Source organism: Protopterus annectens, chromosome 11.part0 (assembly GCF_019279795.1).
Source record: "Protopterus annectens isolate FY-2018-M chromosome 11.part0, PAN1.0, whole genome shotgun sequence".
In the NCBI taxonomy this organism is placed as follows: Eukaryota; Metazoa; Chordata; order Ceratodontiformes; family Protopteridae; genus Protopterus; species Protopterus annectens.
In genome coordinates, this window is record NC_056745.1 from 143659897 (window position 1) to 143679855 (window position 19959).

At 41.6% G+C, this 19959-nt stretch overlaps 1 protein-coding gene across 1 annotated transcript in view; it reads left to right on the forward strand.

Moving 5' to 3' along the window:
• Positions 1-19959, forward strand: part of PACSIN2 (protein kinase C and casein kinase substrate in neurons 2) — a 309624-nt gene that overhangs the window by 250632 nt on the left and 39033 nt on the right. The window contains exon 8 of the mRNA XM_044087531.1: positions 11273-11457. Within this exon, the coding sequence (XP_043943466.1) occupies positions 11273-11457 (185 nt within the window). The remainder of the gene's footprint in view (positions 1-11272; positions 11458-19959) is intronic.

Genomic DNA, 19959 nt, shown 5'->3' on the forward strand with positions numbered 1-19959 from the left:
TTTGTCTGTCTTTTCATCAGAACTACTTTAGGCTATTTTTGGACCCCCTCACACACCTTTTTGAAGATTAAGTTCCTCGGTTCCAGTGCTGCTTATTGTGCCAGCCTCAGCAGGATCCAACAATCACCCCCTGCTGCATGGATGGGGAGCCATATGCCCCTTACAGCTCGCACACACACACACACACACACACACACACACACACACACACACTTTCCTAGCACTGGAACTGACTCACAAATTGTGGTGGTTACTCTGGGTTATACGGAACCAGGCATTTTCTCAAGTTTGAAAAGAAAAAGTGCAACAGGGCAAATGTGTGAATGTGAATAAAATGTTCCAAATGTAGAACAGACTGCCTCCATTGTACCCTGCCATATGAAACTCTTGTCCGTTATTTGATTGACTTTAGTCCTCAATAATTTACAGGAAATCATTCTTTCTATGGGAGACAGAGCAGCTCTATATAGGAAAATCTGGTACAGTACAGAGGAGGGTGTGAAGGAGGAGAAAGTTTCAATGCCTTGCATTCTATATCTTTTCATTCATTTACTTACAATGAAACATTTGAGGTGTATTAAAAACTGTAACTGGCATATGTCTTTATGGTGGGGGGAGGCATTTAAATGTTTACATAATCCTTTTGAAGATGAAGTCCCTGATTCAAATGCTGCTCCTTGTTTTCACACCCTCAGCAAGATCCAAAGGAAGAGGGCCTCTGCAGCCTTGGAATGGAGCTACTTCCACAGTACCACACACCCTGTCAGGCATGATTGCTTTCTTATATAGAAAGAATAGAATAATTATTATAGGCCAATTACCTACTCACACTGACCACTGCTACTAACCAACTTGCACTCAGTGGCGACATCCACCCTAACGCAGGCCCCTCCACTACTATGCCTACTACTACAAACCTACATGGACCTAATATCCCTTGCAAGCAAAAACTTTCTGACCTCTTAGTACTCAGTATAAACATCAGCATCATGAATGAGTTACATGCCTCTATATCCTTTTTTTATTAACTTTGCTACTTATCTGAACTGTTTTTTTTATTAAATACTGTTTTGCACTTGAAAGTATTCCTTTTTTAGTGTTTTTCATCTTCAAGAGTGATAGCCTATTTTCTGTGTTAAGTATTTATTTGCTGTTTTTGACTTAACTTTTTGAAAAAAACAAAAATATTCCTGTACTTGTTTCCCGCCTTTCTAAAGTCCGGTTTTCAGAGGTTGCGGAATTCCGGGCTGTTTGTAAGTTCCTGTGTTGCCCAGACCTTTGTAAGATAGAGGGAAGCTTCTCTGTTCATCATTGAGAGTGGTGAGCTTTGGAATAGCCTGTAGCTGGAGGAGTGGTTTTAACCCAGAAACTGTAGTTTTATTGGCTGTTTTGTGTTATTTCTATCCCTTTCATCTTTCTGCCTAAAAACCCGTGTTTGTGCGGTTTTGCGCATCAGGCAGCGCTGCTTAGCTAGGATAAAACTATTACCAGCGCCATGAAGTCTCCTCTTCAGTTTTTCCCTTGGAATTAGCCAGATTCTTAGTTTTAGCACTTGAATTTGCTTCCTTGTGCCCAGCACTGGTTCAGAACTTGTTGTAAGCACTCAACCTTCCTCATTATGTAGAGGAAAACAGTTTTTGTACTTTTCTTCCTCGTTTGCTTAGAGGAAAACAGCTCTTGTACTTTCCTCACTTCTAGAGGTTAATAGTGTCTATTCAGGCATGTCCAAGGGACAGCTCCCGGTGTTCTCTCCGGTCTACCTATTGAATCTGGGCATCTTGGGACAATGTAGCAATTGCCTCATATACCCTGACAACCCTCTCCTGCTATCATCCAACACTACAACCTGTGAGAGATGCATTTATCTAGCCAAACTGGAGAAAAAGCTTTCTCAACCCAAGACTGAACTTGTCATTCGGGAGGAGAAGGCAAACACCTACTCCACACCACACACAACGCATAGTCCCAGTACATGTACACCACCAAGACCCACACATAGATGCACAAAATCATTCTCGGAGGCTCGCAGTAAGAATCTACCCAGAGACCTCCAAAACAGAAACCAAGCAACTTCCAGCCCTCACCACAACCCAAAAGACACAACACACACTCAAGTGTGCCACTCAACTACTGCCCATAAGGCAAAACTACGTATCAAACACATTGGTCATAGGTGACTCTATAGTCAGGCACACCGATGTTCCACTCACCAGAATAGACAAGGAGAAGGTTACTGTTAGCTGCCTGTCGGTTGCCAGGATCCACCACATAACCCATGCACTCAGGTCACTCCACAACAATTACAAATATGACTCCATCATTATTCATGTTGGCATGAACGACCTGAGCCGTACCTCCCTGGATTACATGAAGAGAGACATGGAGGCGCTCTCTGATCTTGTAATCCAGGAAGGTATGACCCTAGCCCTGAGTAGCATCCTACCTTTGCCCAGAATGATACCGCAATACAAAGACAAAATGATTGACTTCAACAATTGGCTAAACTTCTGGTGTTATTCAAAGGGGATCCAGTATTTGTCTGCCTGGGACAACATGGTTGACAGGCCACAGTGCTTTGCCAAAGCTGGCTTGCACCTGTTGCCCCTGGGATTCCGGATACTGGCTAAGGCTCTTGCCGCCCCTATAGTGGCTTTTTTATGCAAAGCTCAAAAAACAAAACCACCAGCATAACTGATACAGGCAAGCAAACATTGAGGGTAATGCTACTCGATGCTAGAAGTCTAAACCTCAAAATGCACTCACTCAAGTCTCTCCTCAAAATGGAGAATATCTATATCTGTGCAGTGACTGAAACCTGGTTCAAGGCTCCAGAGAGCACCCCTGCATTACCAGAATATAACTCTTACCATACCTTTCGGCCATCAAACTAGGACCGGAACACCAAGGGTGGAGATGTGTCCATATTCATTAAGGACAACCACACCTCCAGGCTAGTTGCCAAACATAATTAATCTGAAATTATACAAGTGCAACTAACTCTGTGCAAACCTGCAATCCATAGTATAGCTTACTACAGATCCCCTACCATGCCCCAGGATTCCCATTCTTCTTTTCTTGATGTAGTAGAGAATATCGGTGTCCAACCAAACACCCTAATGTTGGGAGATTTCAACTACCCCACCATTATCTGGGAAAAATACTCCTGTACTAACTCCTTTCCTGAACGCTTCCTAGAATTCGTAAACTCCAGTGCCCTAGATCAACTTGTCCACTCCCCTACCACGGGCAAAAATATCCTAGACGTAGTACTTGCCAACATGAGTGACGGGTGCTCCACACCTGAAGTCAACTCCTCATTGGTCAGGCCTGACCATAAACTAATCACCCTAGATATCCACATCCTGCCCCCACCCCCACTAAGGAAACCACAGTAAAGAATTTCTCCAAAGCCAACTTTGTGCTGCTTAAGGCAGAAGTGGCCATCTTCACAACAACCATGCAGATGGATAATAGTTACCACTGCCAAATCTTATACAAACGCACTCTATAACATGGGGGCATGGATCATGCCATCCCTAATAGAACAAAGACGCAGTCTTCTAAAAATGGAAACCAATCTGGTGGTCCTCTGCTATTAACAAATTCTACAACAGAAGGAAGAAACTGTTGCAAAAGAGAATAAAATCCCATGAGTGGAGGAGCTCACTGGTCAGTCTCAGCAAGAAGCCGAGATCTCTCATAAAATCCTCCAAAGCGAACTATGAAAATAAGATTGCCACTGACTCTAAGGACAACCACAAAGCATTTTACAGCTATGTCAAGAATCTCAATGGCAACACCCAGATGTGCTCTGAGCTACAGCACAATGGCATAAAATTCATGGAACCAACTGATATCACCAACATCCTGGCTGATAGGTTCAGTGCCAAATCCCCCCCCTCCCCTCACCTCCTAAAGGGACCATATCCATACCGGAAGAATGCAGTGTCCCTGAAATCACAGCTGAACAGGTGAAAACTGCATTATCGAAAGACTAGAGCACGGCATCAGTGGGACTGGACAATATCCCTGACTGCGTTCTACGTGATCTTCAGAACAAACTAGCCCCCCACCTAAGCACTGTGTTCAATCATAGCCTCTTGACAGGCTTTGTACCCATTGAATGGTGCACGGCAACAGTGGTACCACTCCACAAAGGGGGAGCCACCACGGACCCTGGGAACTACCGCCCTATTAGCCTGACAAGCCTGGTCTGCAAGGCCATGGAGCATATTATCAAAAAACTCATAAACAATGATATTGGTAACCTCCAAACTCTGGACCCCACCTAGTTCAGATTTGTGAAGGGCAGATCATGTCTTCTGAAGCTGGGCGACTTCTTTGAAACAGTCACCAAAGCCGTGGACGAGGGTAAGGCAGTCCATACAGCCTATCTTGACCTCTCCAAGGCTTTCAACACCATCCTCTATTCTGGCATCATAAATAAACTCACCAAGCTGGGTATAAGTCCGTACGTCACAAGATGCATCGCCAACTGGCTCACAGACAGAACCCACACTGTAAAAATTGTGGACTTCGAATCTGACTCCAAACCCATGACAAGTGGAGTACCACAGGGTTCAGTCTTGTGTTCCCTCCTGTTTGGGATCTACTTCTGTGAAGTACAGGCCAACACAGAGGGCCTCTGGCTGACAAAGTTTGCAGATGACTGCAAATTGGGTGCCATATTCGACTCCCCAACAGATGTGGACATCCTGCAAAAGGGCCTCACCGAGACTGATGCCTTGTGTCAGAGCCATGGCCTCAAGCTCAATGCCAAAAAATGCATTGTCATCCCCTTTGGTAAAACCATGTACCCATGGACTATCACAAAGGCAGCAGCCTACTTAACACCAAAGGAGTGGTAAGAGACCTCAGAACTCTAGTGGACAGCAGCCTCTCGTTTGATAATCACAGCGCCACAGTAGTCAGGAAATCCTTCTACATAGCACACCTCATCATGAAAGGGTTCTCATCCAGGAAAAAAGTCATTGTCCCCCTCTATTCTGCTCTCATCAGACCCATTATAGAGTACAATGCCCCATTTGGAATGTACCTTACAACGCATCTGCAGCAGCTAGAAAGGCCACAAAATATCTCACAAGAGGATTATGGGACTCTGTTAACCTATGCTGACTGCCTCAAAAAACTCCTGCTTTATTCCGTAGCATATCGCCTACTCTGAGGTGATATCTTCCTAACATACAAAGCTATGTCAAACCCTGAGCTGCTGGGCATGTTAACCTAAAGAAATCCCAATCCCTCAGAGCCACATGCTCTAGAGACCTAAACCTCGTCACCACAATTAACAGAACATTCTGGAGGGATAGATTCCTGTCCCAGAGACTTCCCATACTCTGGAACAAACTACCAATCTATGTCAAGCAGAGTTCATCACTGGCACTCAAGAAAAATATTGATGAGTGGATGGGTAATAGCAAATTCACCCCGAGAATCACATTGGTGGCCCTGCTAGACAGGGGCACAGGTAAATAGCATCCATGGGTGGTGAAAGCCAGGGAACCTTGTTGGCTAGGCTTACATAGGTCCTAGGGCTGATAGCCTAGTACCTACCTATGAACCTATAACCCTGACATTGTACTCCTAACCAAGACCTGGCTCAAGCCCCACATCAAAGATACCATCATAGCCCCTCCTGACCACAACATCCTTAGATGTGATTGAATACTTAAAAGAGGCTGGGGCATTGCCCTACTTTACAGGCACAACCTTACTGTCCAACAAATACGTAAAGATATCCCCACTTTCGGCTATGCAGAAACCCTGTTTGCAAATATAAAATTAAACCAGCAGAAACAACTCAACATTATAGGTGTCCACTTACCACCAGGTGACAATATTGCCAGTCTAGAGTCCATTTTGCATTGGACTTCCACCGCCCTCCCTCAGGAGAAACGTATCCTGGAGGACTTCAACATTGATTGGGCCTCTATCATGGCATCCTCCCTGAAGTACCACTTAAACCTATTTAACTTCACACAGCTTATCCAACCCCCCACCCGTATAGACAAATCACCAAAAAGGAATCCATTCATATTAGATTGGATCCTAACCAACAAGCCTTCATCTGCCAATATATCTGGTACGTTACCCAACTCCCTCAGTAATCACCTACCCACAATCTTACTAAGACAGCACCCAAAACCCATAAAACCCCCATCCTACTTTCTATCCTTAGTTCCATAAATTTCCTACCAGACCAATTCATAAACATCTTAAAAAAATAAATTGGTCACCTCTTAAAACTCTACCATTAGAGGAAGCCGTGGAGTACTTTAATACTACCTTCATAGGTATCCTTAATCTTATGGCCTCACAACGTATAATTCGTACTAAAACCTACCCAGCCCCCTGGATCTCAAAGGGCACAAGATCCCTACTCAAACAATGAGACATAGCTTGGGAAACCTGGCATACCAACAAAACCAGTACAAATCGACAATACTTCCTAGAAGCTCAGAAACTAAGCAAAAAAACAAACAAATACGTAATGACAAAAAGTTATTCTATCCAGTTAAAAAAAAAAAACTCACTACAACAATCCACAAAACTTCTGGTCCCCAATTAACCACATTCTCCAACCAGGCAAAATCACCTCCCCAACACTGAGGGTGATAGCAATGATATTGCCACCCAGTTTAATGACTATTTCACCTCCTCCATCCAAAGGTTATTCAACAATTTCTCCACTGCTACTAGTACAAATACCCCCAAAATACATAACCATCACTGTAAGACCAGCACCCAAGTCTCTCTCAAACCAGTTCCAACTGACCTAATTCATAAACACCTTGCCAAATTGAAACCCACCACTCTCGCTGCTGATAAACTCCCTGCTGATTACCTCAGGATTGCCATCTCTGCCATCACCTACCTTATTTCCATGCTCATCAATAGATCCATAGCTGAACACACTGTCCCTCAACAGAACTTAGTATAGCTATAGGGTGATAATTACCATCTCCCCTATAAAAAATCTTGGAAAAATGTGTACGCACCCAACTACTGAATCATCTCCTTCACTATAACCTGTTAGAAAATTCCCAACATGGATTTCGGCCAAACCATAGTACCACCTCTGCCCTTGTATCCTTTACTGATCACGTCAACTAATCACGTCAACTATCAAAGAAATCTTGGTAACTTAGTATCTGTTGTCTTCCTAGACCTGCCAAAGGCATTTGATATGGTATCCCACTGCAAATTACTATCGACTTACTCTCTCTGAGCTCAATCTGGATAACTCCTCTCTACTGTGGTTTAAAAATGATATGTCCTCCGGCATCAAGCTGTTAAATGGCATAACTCTATCTCCCCTCTCCTCCCAGTGAGACAAGGTGTTCCGCAAGGATCCATTCTTGGTCCCTTACTATTTTCCATTTTTACCAGTAACCTCCCTCAGCTAGCCAACAGACTAATATAGTACAGTATGCTGATGACACCACCCTTATTTGCTCATCCCCCTCTCTGCAATTACTCCAAGACAGAACCCAGGAAGCCTTCACTGCTATAGAAAAATGGCTAAATTCCTCCCAAGTCATATTAAACCCATCTAAGAGCCAACTCACGAACTTCCACCCATCCAAAACTTTCACCCCTACCTCGCCATTCTCAATAACATCCTCCAACAATACCCTTATCACAGCTACTAGGTGTAACTATTGACCAAAACCTACAAACATATGGCACTAAGAATTGCCAAAGTTCATAAAAAACTAGGTCCACTCTACCACTGTAAGAGCTTCCTCACACAGGAATCCCAAATCACTATCTCTCGTACCCGTCTACTCTCCACCTTACTTATACGCTTCCCCAGTTCTAACTAACCTAAACAAATCTGACCTTCTGAAACTATCTACCTGCTACAGTAATATCTCAAAATTTGCAACCAATGCGAAGTTTCGTTCTTATCACTGCCTCTCCCTAAGACAACTAGGATGATTAGAACTCCCTAACCTACTAAAATACAATAAACTTCTCCTGACCCATCAACTGCTTTACCAACCAAATAAAATACCTGCCCTCTCTGGTCTGCTCAACATCCATAATACTGCACGTCAACTAAGATCTTCCAATACTGCCCTACTGTCTGTTACCAGTTGCTTACATAGCTCAGGTCAATCTGTTTATTCCTATGCAGTTGCTAAGGCCTGGAACACTCTACCCTCTGACATTAGATGTCTAAATAAACATACTTTCAAAAGATCTCCTATTCAAAACTTGGATATGTTCCTGTACAGAACCAGACTAATTTCACCTGTTCTTGACTTTCAACATCCCTAAATACAGGTGTACTGTGTAAGTTTCACGTAGTGCTTAGTACTGTGAACCAGGTGTTTAGGCCACCTTTATAGCTATGATTTCTAGTTTATGACCCTGTTTGTCTATGGAAACTTCTTTTTGAATATGTTCAAGCAATTCTATATTTGTTGTATATCTTGTTTAATTGTTTCTCAGTATTCTAACAACTGTATGCTGCATCAATTATAAAACTCTGATTATTATTCCTTTTATATGTTCTATGCTCTTTGTACAAAATAGCTATGTTTATATCATTTTTTTATTATTTTTTACTATGTATTTGGAGCTTTTCTCCCCGGGCCTCCACTGAAAACGGTCACCCTGTGTCCAGTCGGACTAACGCAGTAAACAAATTGAAAATAAACTAAATACAAATATCTTTTTGATATGAGCCATTCCTAGTGTTTTTTAGGTATTCTTTTCCTTTTGCACTATGCACCTGTTTAAGGTAAGAAGCAGTTTTATTGTGCATTTTGTAGAGTAGAGAAATGTACCGTATATACGTACATGTAGAAAGGTGAATGTCAAATTGTGGAATTTACTAGTGCTCAAGTGCAAAGTAATTAACATTAGTAATCAAAACTTACTTTGTTGAAAACGTATGACAAATCCATTGGAAAAGGAAACTGATCTGTTAAAATACCACTACATTTAGATGCACTGTCTGAATAGTGATAGTGTTAGGGGAAGGGGCAGGGCTAAAGTTGGTATGCATTATTAAGAATGGATGGGGGGGCTTCATTACCTACCGTCTACCCTTAGATCTTCTGATGATACAAAGGTCTTGTTCAGTTTTTGCTGCTCTCAATGTCATTTTCCAGTGTGGAGTCGTAACGTGAGTTGTTTTTTTTTCTTGTTATCCTAGTGCAATGTCTTGCATTTTGTATTGAATCTTAAGATGCACCTTGTCTGACCACTTGTAACCCTGCATAGTTTCTCTTTGTATCATGTCTGTATCGGCCATGGTGCAAATCCCATGTCCTCTACAGAGATGCATTCCTTTCCTTGAGTCCTTGTGCAGTGTGTGTTGCATAGCTGTTAAGAAAACTGATCACAATACCAAATCCTGTAATGTGTAATGCCCCTTTTCATTTACTGTTATGTAATTATCTGACTTTTATATATTTGTTTTATTTTATTTTACATTTCTTTACCAGGAAAGTCCGACTGGACAAAAAGTTCTTTTTTGGCAGAGACCCAGGGAGAAAGGTTCCACATTTATAAATAACCATAAGATCATATACAACGTACAGATACAAATATTGATTCAATCTCAGATACAAGTACAAATGAAAATACATGTTCTACATTTCACTGATATAATCATATAGTCTAGATAGGATACAAAGAATAGCAGTGCTGTAATTGTAGGTAGAAAACAAGCAAGTTAAGTGTATATATGCTTAGTAGGGGTGTACTATTCACACGTGTACCTTTAGCTGCCTTAAGACATCTCTTTCCTAGCCAGGGGTTTTTGCAGAGCAGGTCCATGATTCTGATAGGTGCGATCTGAGAAGTTTTTTAAAGTTGGAAGTGTTAGTTCGATATTTAATGGCAGGGAATTCCAGTACTTGCATGCTAATCTTATTAGGTTTAATTATGTCAAATTGTGTTATAATCTAAGGAGTCCACATCCAGAATTTGAAAGGTAATGCTTTTGTAGAATTACATTTATAATAGTCCTCCAGCTTTTGTTTTGTTGTTCATCTCATAGTAATCCTGTGCCATGCTGTAATGTAAGTGGTATGCCTCTGGGTTAACATAGTGGTATGCCTCATTCATGCAGTTTTTAAGGTAGGTTAACATAGTGGTATGCCTCATTCATGCAGTTTTTAAGGTGCGTTAACATAGTGGTATGCCTCATTCATGCAGTTTTTAAGGTGGGTTAACATAGTGGTATGCCTCATTCATGCAGTTTTTAAGGTGCATTAACATAGTGGTATGCCTCATTCATGCAGTTTTTAAGGTGGGTTAACATAGTGGTATGCCTCATTCATGCAGTTTTTAAGGTGCATTAACATAGTGGTATGCTTCATTTCTTTAGTTTTTAAGATAAGTTAACATAGTGGTATGCTTCATTTCTGTAGTTTTTAAGATGAGTTAACATAGTGGTATGCCTCATTCATGCAGTTTTTAAGGTGGGTTAACATAGTGGTATGCTTTATTCATGTGCAGTTTTTAAGATGGATTGCACTGTGGTATGTAGTTAAGTGTTAGAAAGGTTTCTTAGCAGACTTTATCAAATAAGGTAGAACTGAGTCTCAGTGCACCATTAACCTCTTGGGACATGCATATGTGGGGAGTTAATAGCATGCATTTATTCCTTGAGAGGTAACACAGCTTATGAGGGGAGTCATAAGTTGTGTTTGATGTAATTTATTTGCATTTCTTTGGCTTAGATGATTTGAGTGAGCTGCATAGAATTTTCCCAGTGAGAAAAGATCTATGTTAAGAAAAGATTGTAGAGTGAAACATAATTCTAGTGTAGAAATTAGGGTAATACAATGGCCAAATATTAGATTTTTTTTTTAGCTAGGGAAGTGTGCTGGGCGCATCCACTAGGCACAAGGGCCTCTCCTCAGAGGTGACCCAGGACTTGCTCAGAGTCTGGGTAAAATTCTAAACAGCATGATATCATTCATTAGCTCAGTGCCCTAATCCTCTGAACTAATCTGCAGGTATGTTGTAGCATGATAGGAAAATAAACAAGCAGCAGCAAAATTAGTATGCAGAGCATGATTTCTATTATAACTCTCTGTATGTTTAACTGTCTATCCTGCAGAAAAAGAAAAGTACCCACAGTGCAGCTGTTAAGGGTATGTTCTGTAAGTGGTGAAAGATAAGCTGTAAGAACCAATTTTTGTCACAGTTTGGCAGCAGATGTTCTCTCTGGAAGGTGATTAGACAAGAAATGGTAAAGGAGGTAATGGTCTTGTCTTTTTTTCTTCAGTATCAGCAACCATGACAAAAAGCAGGGTTCAGATGATGAGGAATCTGCCAATCCTTTCAATTCTGCAAATACCAATGGAGATAACAATCCCTTTGAAGAGGACCATGGATCTGAAGCTGAAGTACGGGTGCGAGCACTCTATGATTACGAGGGTCAGGAACAAGATGAGCTCAGCTTTCACACTGGTGGGTATTAGAATTTCTATGAATGATGTTCTTTGTCACAGATTATCATGAGAAATGTAATTAAAGGTTGCCAGTGCACTGTTGAATTCTTTGTTTGAAAGTTATTTTGATCAGCAGTTTTTTTTTAAATGTATTTTTGGTACATTTTTCACAACTATAAAGAGTGTTGTTTAAATAATGATAAGATCATACATGTAGTAATTCTCATATGGATATGAGCAGCACTCCATTTTGTTTCCCCACTATAAGCTGTGAAATTGGTTGTCTGCATGCACAAGTGTCAGAAACAGTAACTCTTTTCTTTTTTCTCTCTCTCTTTTTTTTTTCTTTTCTTTTAACAAGTAAAATTTAAGGCTTATTTTAAGCAAATACTTTCCAAGGAAGGTACAGGGGAGAGACTGTTGTATTGTCTGGCCTGAAAATGCATTGGTCAAGTCTTTTATACGGGTTCACTGAATTTCATCAACAATTGTCGGATACAAAAATATAAGCACAGTGAATTAGGTACTGGATATTGACCATTGCTATAAAATATTTCTTTAATTCACTGTAGCATTGGGATTATTGATCACTGCCATAAATTAGCATTGTTGTAATTCACTGAAGCAATAACTAGGACAAAATCCGTAGTTAGTTGACATGCATGCAGTAACTTTTTCCAGTTCACTAATCAGGACTTTTACTTGCCTGTTACAATGTGTTAGTCATGTTTGGACGAATCTTTGTTTTACAACTGAATTCTCATGGTAAGTTGTGATTTTGCAGCTAATGAAGATTATAGTGTGCTTTTTATTTCCACTGTTTACTCGTTTTTTTCTCTATAACCACACTTGTGAAATGTTATGGTTGGTAAATGACCAGAAACCCAGATGAGGCAGAAGGCATTCTGAAGAAACGGTGTTGATCACTGCGAAAGCGCTAACCCTTTTGGCAATAAATTTTGTTGATTTTACTTGAGAAGTGTTTGGCTTCTGCCTCATTTGAGCTTCTGGTTGTTTATCAATTGTGGATGTACTCACTGCTTGGGGCTTGTTTTTTACTATGTCATGGTTGGTATTGAGCAATGATTTACATATAACTGCAAAGCACTGTGGGTAATCAACACCAACTGAGCTTTTTAGGAGTTGCTTCTTATAATGTGGTTTCACTACTACACATATTCATTTTCAGTGTGAGGTGTTCCATCTGCTAGAACTCGCAACTTGTCTTTCTAGTAAGCATAAAACTACTTTTGTGGGAAGAAAGTAGTCTGTGTATTAGGTTTGATGTTGTCTTTTTCATCCTTTCCTCAGCCAATGGGTCTCTGATTTGATTCTGGCCACTTCTAGACTGGGATCCATAGCTTGAGTTCCTCCATTTACTCATAATCTTCCTTCCTAACTAGAATTACTCCAGATGTCATTAACTGCTTCAGTGAATGGATGTGGTTCCCATAGCTCGGGCATATGAAGTGCTTTTTGGTTAAGTGTTCTGTTTATAATATTTTATAATTAAACTCTTTCGGGTACTACTATACACACACACACACACACAAAAAAAATCTGTTCTTGGCTATATTTTTTTTTATGTAGGCATGTTCTGTGCCTGGAAATTTTCCCTTCTGCTACCTATGTATGGGTACCTCTCCATATTTAACCATTGTTGGTAATTATGTCTGTCTAGTTGTTTTTAACCATCACTGGTAATCTTACTCCCTGTCTGTTTCTTTTACCTTCCCTTTTCTGTTTAGCTACAGTGTCGGTTAAGCTGACTGGTTTTAAAAAATGCACCTCCTGTAGGTTTAAGATGTGCTATCCAGGAGTAGGTATATTGCTTGGGGTCTGTTTTACATGTACATTGAATGAAAAGTATGTGCGAGTTTCAACCACAGTACTCTATGTGAACACTGCAGTAAGTTGGCGTTGAAGGGTCTCTTAACCATCCACCTCTTCAACTTCTTCAGCTTCTGCTTCTACCTCTGAGAGGGCTAAGAGGAATTCATCAGTCAAGGACAAAGAGATTAGATAAAGGATGGTTTACTATCAAAATTCAGAACAGCAATTGTGCATTTATGCACAATGCCGAACTGAAACTATGAAAATATACTCACCGATCCCTTCAAAACATCGGAAGTCATCACTGAGACTGTCCCACTCACAACACTGAACTGTCCGAATCGAACATCAGTGTTGGCGCCCCCACACCTCCTGCAACTTAAGTATACCAACTCCAAGATCGCATTACAGTAAGGAAAATGGGAAATTCCCCACTCCACACTTTACCGAGATCTACATTCACAATGCCGAACTCATAATAACAAATGCAGCTCTACTTTCGTTATTATGGTTCGTAATATTGCTGTTTGGCATTCCTGACCTTGAGTGCTGCGATTTCGAACAAGTGGCTTTCGTAAAACTGCCATTCCACATTTTGATTGTAAGCCTCTGCAGTCCCCTGATCACTATTGCTGTATTGTTTTGGGTTAAGCTCCACCTGAGAAAATTTCTAAACCTTCAAAACCATCAGGTCCATTGGATCCAACAAGGTCCAAGTCTCCAGCTCATTGCTACTACTCCTATACACTGGAGACAATTTCTACTCTGATCCAGTCACTTTTCCTTCAAGAGACTTCAAGAATAACTTCCAGCCCACCATCCGTCTCTACGATTTTCAGGTTGTCTAGGAGCCTAACTGAAACTGAGGTGGACAGGATAAAGAGGAAGTTTCTCTGGGTCCAGATTCATTTGGGAGTTATACTATCCCTATCTCCCATTGAACTTGTTAGCCTGCCATTGGCTCCGACCCAGTTGTTGACTTCTACTCTGATCTAGCCTTCGGTTTTGGAGCCATTGGACCTGAGAATTCTGAGTCTGTCTACATCAGATTTGGCCTCCAACTCCATCAACATCTCTAATCCAGTCAGGTCTAACCTTGTCAGAGCAGGAGGGATCTCTGAGCCAGAGCATAGGTGCCAGATCCAGCAGGTTAGTCTCTACTCTGATGCCCTTGGACCCATCTCTCCCTCTCAGAACCTTGGCACTGGACAGCTCAGCTCCAACTTCTGCCTTGAGGCAGAGTCAGGGTAATGTTTTTAGCTGTCTTTGATAGTTGTCTTCCATTCCTGCCAGGGCAGCCCTTGCTTCAAGTATGTCTTCATCCTTTGGGGTAGTAGAGAGCTTCCTCAATCTCTGCAGATAACACATACTTGCCCCCCTCGGGTTCACCCCTCCCACAACTGTTTGTCATAGTCTTACAGCCTATACATTCTGTCACATCAGGTCAGCCAGCCCATGCAGGCCTTGAGATGGTCCTTATTCAGGACTCAGCTTACACTTCCGAGTCCTCTCTGGGGCATCCCAATGGAGGACACCTCTTTGAAGTGTACGTGCAAGAGAAGGCAGTTAGATTCCCCACGGGAATCTCTGACAGAAGACACTTCGATGAAGGGGAAGGGTTCCCAAGAACACTACTTGAGGATGTCTCCTTCCGACACCCCCTCCCAAGAGGAGTCTGTTTCTTGAGGCCTTCAAAACCAACTCAACTATGCCTTGGCAGTCCCCTTTGCAGACAAGTGGACCTAATCTCCCACTGAGCATAGAAGGAGATCCGTATGTTATGGAGCCAGTTCCTAAAAAACCTAGTAAGTATTTGGTTCCATCTAAGGATTGGGCCCACTGGAGCAAAGGTCCCCCAGAAAATGCTATGGCGGAAGCAGTGGCCACCAAGAAAGAACTTGCTGAACAAAGTTCTGCTGCACACCCCATCGTTGGAGAGTCCTGGGCATTTGACAGGTTTGGGAAGTGTGTGTATGTATCAGTGACCTTTGCTCTATTTGGCACATGTTACAGGATTTCAGAGGGACTTCAGCAAAGAGTTTTTCCAATGCCCCCTCTTGGTTCATGTCTGAGGATAAGACCACCATCTCTTTGCAACTGGCTACTATACAGTCCATATCGAATGCCTCTGACACTCCTTTCCCATGCCCCAGAAGGTGCTTTGAGAGCTGTGTGTTCATGAATAGCTGCGAGACGGCATACCTGGATGCACCCTTATGACTTTGCAGAGCCCTTCAAGTCATTATTCATCAATGTTCCCTTTGATGGCTCTACCTTATTTGACCCCAAGGATAGAGAAACCCTATCCAGGAATGAACAAGACTGGAATACCTCGTCTGCCATAGGGATCCATTTTTCTACACCTCAAGCAACCTTTTCCCAGAATCTGAGAGGCAGCAGGAAAATATGGTTCCATTAGTTGCAAGGCTCTTCCCAAGACTCTGTGGACAGATCCTTTTATGGCAGAGGAGACCCACAAATTCGGGTTTTTAGAGGAACATTCTCTGAGAAACCCTGTCACTGCTCCTGAAGAGTTGCCTGACTGCTGCACTCTGTGGGCAGTTGGAGGTGCTTATCCTTGTACCCACAAACCTGGAATGCCATCACCAAAGACACTTGGGTGCAGAGGATTATTTACAGAGGCTATTGCATACCCTTTTCTGTACAGCCTGCAATTGTTCTTCAAGACTTCCAAATGTTACACCCATTGAGAGATGAGCTTTAGCCATAGTAATAAAGAAACTGCTGGAAAAAAGGGTCATCCAGATGGTCCCCCAGACCACAAGGATTCGGAACTTACTAAAAGGTTCTTTTTGGCAGTGAAGAAAACTGGCCCCTGAGACCTATTCTAGATATCAGCAACTTAAGCCAATATGTTAGATATGCCCAAGTTCCAAATGCTCACAGTTCAGGCCATTCTGCCACTTCTGTGCAAGGACGCTTGGATGTGCTTGATAGATCTCCAGAATGCATGCTATCACATCAAAAGAGAAAGATAATCTAGAAGGTTTCTTTACTTCCTGCTGGGACCCAGTCGTTGCCAGTTAAGTCCTCCCTTTGGTCTCACCTCAGCCCCCAGGGTGTTCAGCAAGAGCATGGCAGTGGTTGCAGCTTACCTAAGACTGCTATGATTCTAGTTGTTTACATATCTCAATGACTGGCTCATCTCTGCTCCCACCAAGTCTCTACTGATTCAAGCCAAGGAGTGCTTGCTCCAACTGTGTCTTCAACTGGGCATAACCATGAACTATGCCAAGTTTCAGCTGTCCCTACTCAAGTCCTGGAGGTCATTGGCTCGTTTGAACATGGTTACCCAAATCCCAAGCCTTCCTCACGCAAGAGTAAACACATTACAAAGTCGAGCATTCCAATCATAGTCTCTTCCTTCCCCCACAGGCATGATTGATTTTACAACTCCTGGGATCTGAGGCAGCTTCCATAACTCTAATATCCCCGGCAAGATATTACATGAGGGTACTTTAGTGGATGCTTGCAGTTCAGTGATCTATCAGATGCCACCTTCTCTCTGCTCCATGTATTACATGAATCTGCAATGAGCAGATGCTCTTCCTCCAGGGATGATTGCCATTCAGACAGACTGATGGTTGTCTGGTACATCAACAAGCAGGGGGTAACCAAGTCCTACCCCCGTGTCGAGAATCAATGAGAGTTGGGCAGTGGGAGATTTCTTCTGGTCGCTTTCGTTTGGCAGTGCATAGGGTAATCCATTGTGCTAACAGACTGAGTAGGTCTATTTTACTCTGTCATAAGTAGTCTCTCAACCCTGTGCTGGTGAAAACGATTTTCCATTAGTGGGGTCAACCATGTGTTATAGTCATAAATAAATAACATTAAGAATTTACCTTTATATGCCTTTAGTCAGGAACAACACTTCAGGATGTGCAAACAGAAATTTTATTTTTACAGGGCTGGGAGACTCTCTTCATAGCAGATGTCAAAATAGTCTCTCTGAACAGAGACAAACCACATTTTTTATACATTTTTCTTATCAAACCTAGTCATGCATTTTCATTACGTTACAATGACTGTGTCCTCTAGAAAACTTTGCAAATGTCCTCATCTAGTAATTTTCGCCTCAGACTTCACTTGAACACCTACCTATACATGATTTACCTGCTTCCAAGGGGTCTTTTTTTTGACCTTGGATGTTTCAAACCTACCCTAGCAACAACGCACTCCTAGCCTGAAGGAGTCAGGCTAACAAATTCCTTTTTTTTGTAATAACTACATGCCTCACTTCATGCAACACGTACTATTCTCTCTTATTACATACCAAAAGAATGCAGTTTAAAAGACAGCAACACTGTGACTTATGAAGCTGTATTTTTTTACAGCCCTGCATACAAATTATATTTGCTTTTTAACAATCATATTATAGCATCATTAATAAACTGAAATTAATATACATTTTAATAAGCTGGTCTTGTGCCATAACAGTTTTCTCCCTCTGACAGTGTCATACCATACATATAAATATATTTTTATTTTTTTCAACTTGATAAAATACGCCTCAGTGTCATTGTAATCATCATAATTTTTTTGTCAAAAGATAACTGTCATTGATTTGTGCATGCAGTGGTTTTTCATGTGGAGGTGAGGTTAAACATCTTGTAATCACTGCCTTTAGAATATAAAATATCAAATTGATCACAAATATAATAAAAAGTACAATGACAATACCCTGGATTATGCTAGTTTTCAGGTTACCAAAAATACTGCCCTGTGTTTCATGAAGTTTGACCGTTTTTCCTGTTTATCATGATAGTCACTAACATAGGAACAGCAACGACTCCTTATGAGGGCACATGACCCCCCCCCTTTTGCAGCAAGCATTATATCAAGTGCCATTTGATTTTGTAACACCCCAGTTCACATTTCAGTCATTTTTCGAATTGCCATCCTGATGTGAAGTTTTGTTGGCCATCTCCTGTAGAATTTGGGCAGGTATGGTGATTTCAAGCGTTGTCCTTTGCACTCCATACCTAGGATAAAAAATTGAAAATACTTGCTCATTCCAGTGGATTGCTTGCTTATTTCTCAGTCTACCTGTGGGTGGGTGTTCGAAATATTGAATAGCAGGAGTAATATAGCCTACAAAGCAGCAACTAGGGGTAGGCAGGATTACCACAGATGTAGTAACGGTCACTTATGCCCATGCCATGCCCCCAGTCATAGCTTTTTAAGTGCAAAGAGTTTAACACCCTTTCATGCATGGTGTGGTTGCATTTGTTTTTCCCTACTGGTACAGTCCCATTTCTGGCATAACATGTGTCTCCATGATGTGTGGTTGCAAGTTGAAGAAATACAACCTTTGAAAAATCAGTAACATTACGCCAGGTTAAGCTGATGTCATTAAGGTCCTTTTCAAATGACACCTGTGATGCAGGGATAGGAATCATAGGAATCCCTGCCTTAGAATAATGAGGTACATGCAAACATATTCAGCAGTTTGTTTTGTTTAGTTTGGCATATCACCGAAGAACCAGCAAGAAACTGTTTTTCTCTCCACCAGTTTATAGAAGGGAACAGCAGCAGAAACAAAGCAAAAGTAACTGTTGTCACTGGATTCATCATGGACAGCTACTGAAGTTGACCTTCTCACTGGGCAGATGATTTATCTGTCACACCTCTATCTCCCTCTGTTGGCTGCAATGATTCGTCTGGGATCCCCACACGACAGGTCTTCTTGCAATGAGATGAATGGATCCACGTTGGTAGTCCTGCACAGCGAACAACGGTCAGGGTCATCACAGGACCTGGAAAGCACCCTTCCACCTCCGGCTGAGACTGTTTTTTCCTCTGGAAAATTTTTTTATGTAGACACAATTAGCCTGTTGTACTTGATGACAGGGTTGGTCAGGAGGCTTTGATAATGCTGCTTTTCCTGTTTGATGATATTGCTGCAAAATTTTGAGGAGTTTCCTACAATAACAAATCATAGCATCATCTGACAAAGTTAAATCGGCATTTCCCACTGGAGGGGTATCTGGAACAGCCATGGGTCTCCCCATTAATATTTCATATGCACTCAACTTCCTGGTGGCATTTAGTGAGGCCCTCATACTCATTAATGCTGAAGGAAGGGCTTTGGGCCACTTTAAATGGGTTTCAGCACAAATCTTTGAAATTTTATTTTTAAGGTTCCTGTTCACCCTTTCCACTAATCCAGCTGACTGGATGGTTGGGGCAGTGAAGACTCAACTTAGTATTAAAAACTTTACATAGTCCCTTAAGCAATGCATTATTAAAATGTATTCTCTGGTCACTATTGATAGAACATGGTATACCAAATCTCAGTATATAGTCATACAAAAACTTTTTGACAACTGTGACTGCATCTGCTTTGCAACATGGGTAAGCTTTCACCCATGCAGTGAACATAAGAGACCATAACCAAGATAAATTGAAAATGATTAGTCTTAGGCATCTGGATGAAGTCCAGCTGTATGTTAACAAAAGGTCCCCAAGGTGGAGGTAAACATGCAGCCTTACTGCTGGCATGTTTACTTGCATTATATTTTAATCATACACTACAATTTCATACGTACTGAAGTATCAGAGGAGACATGAGGGGAATACCAACTTCGGGTAATTTGATTAAATAAAGCTGTCTTACATGCATGGGCTGGTATACGATATGCCCTTACCAGGTAAGGTAGCAAAGAGG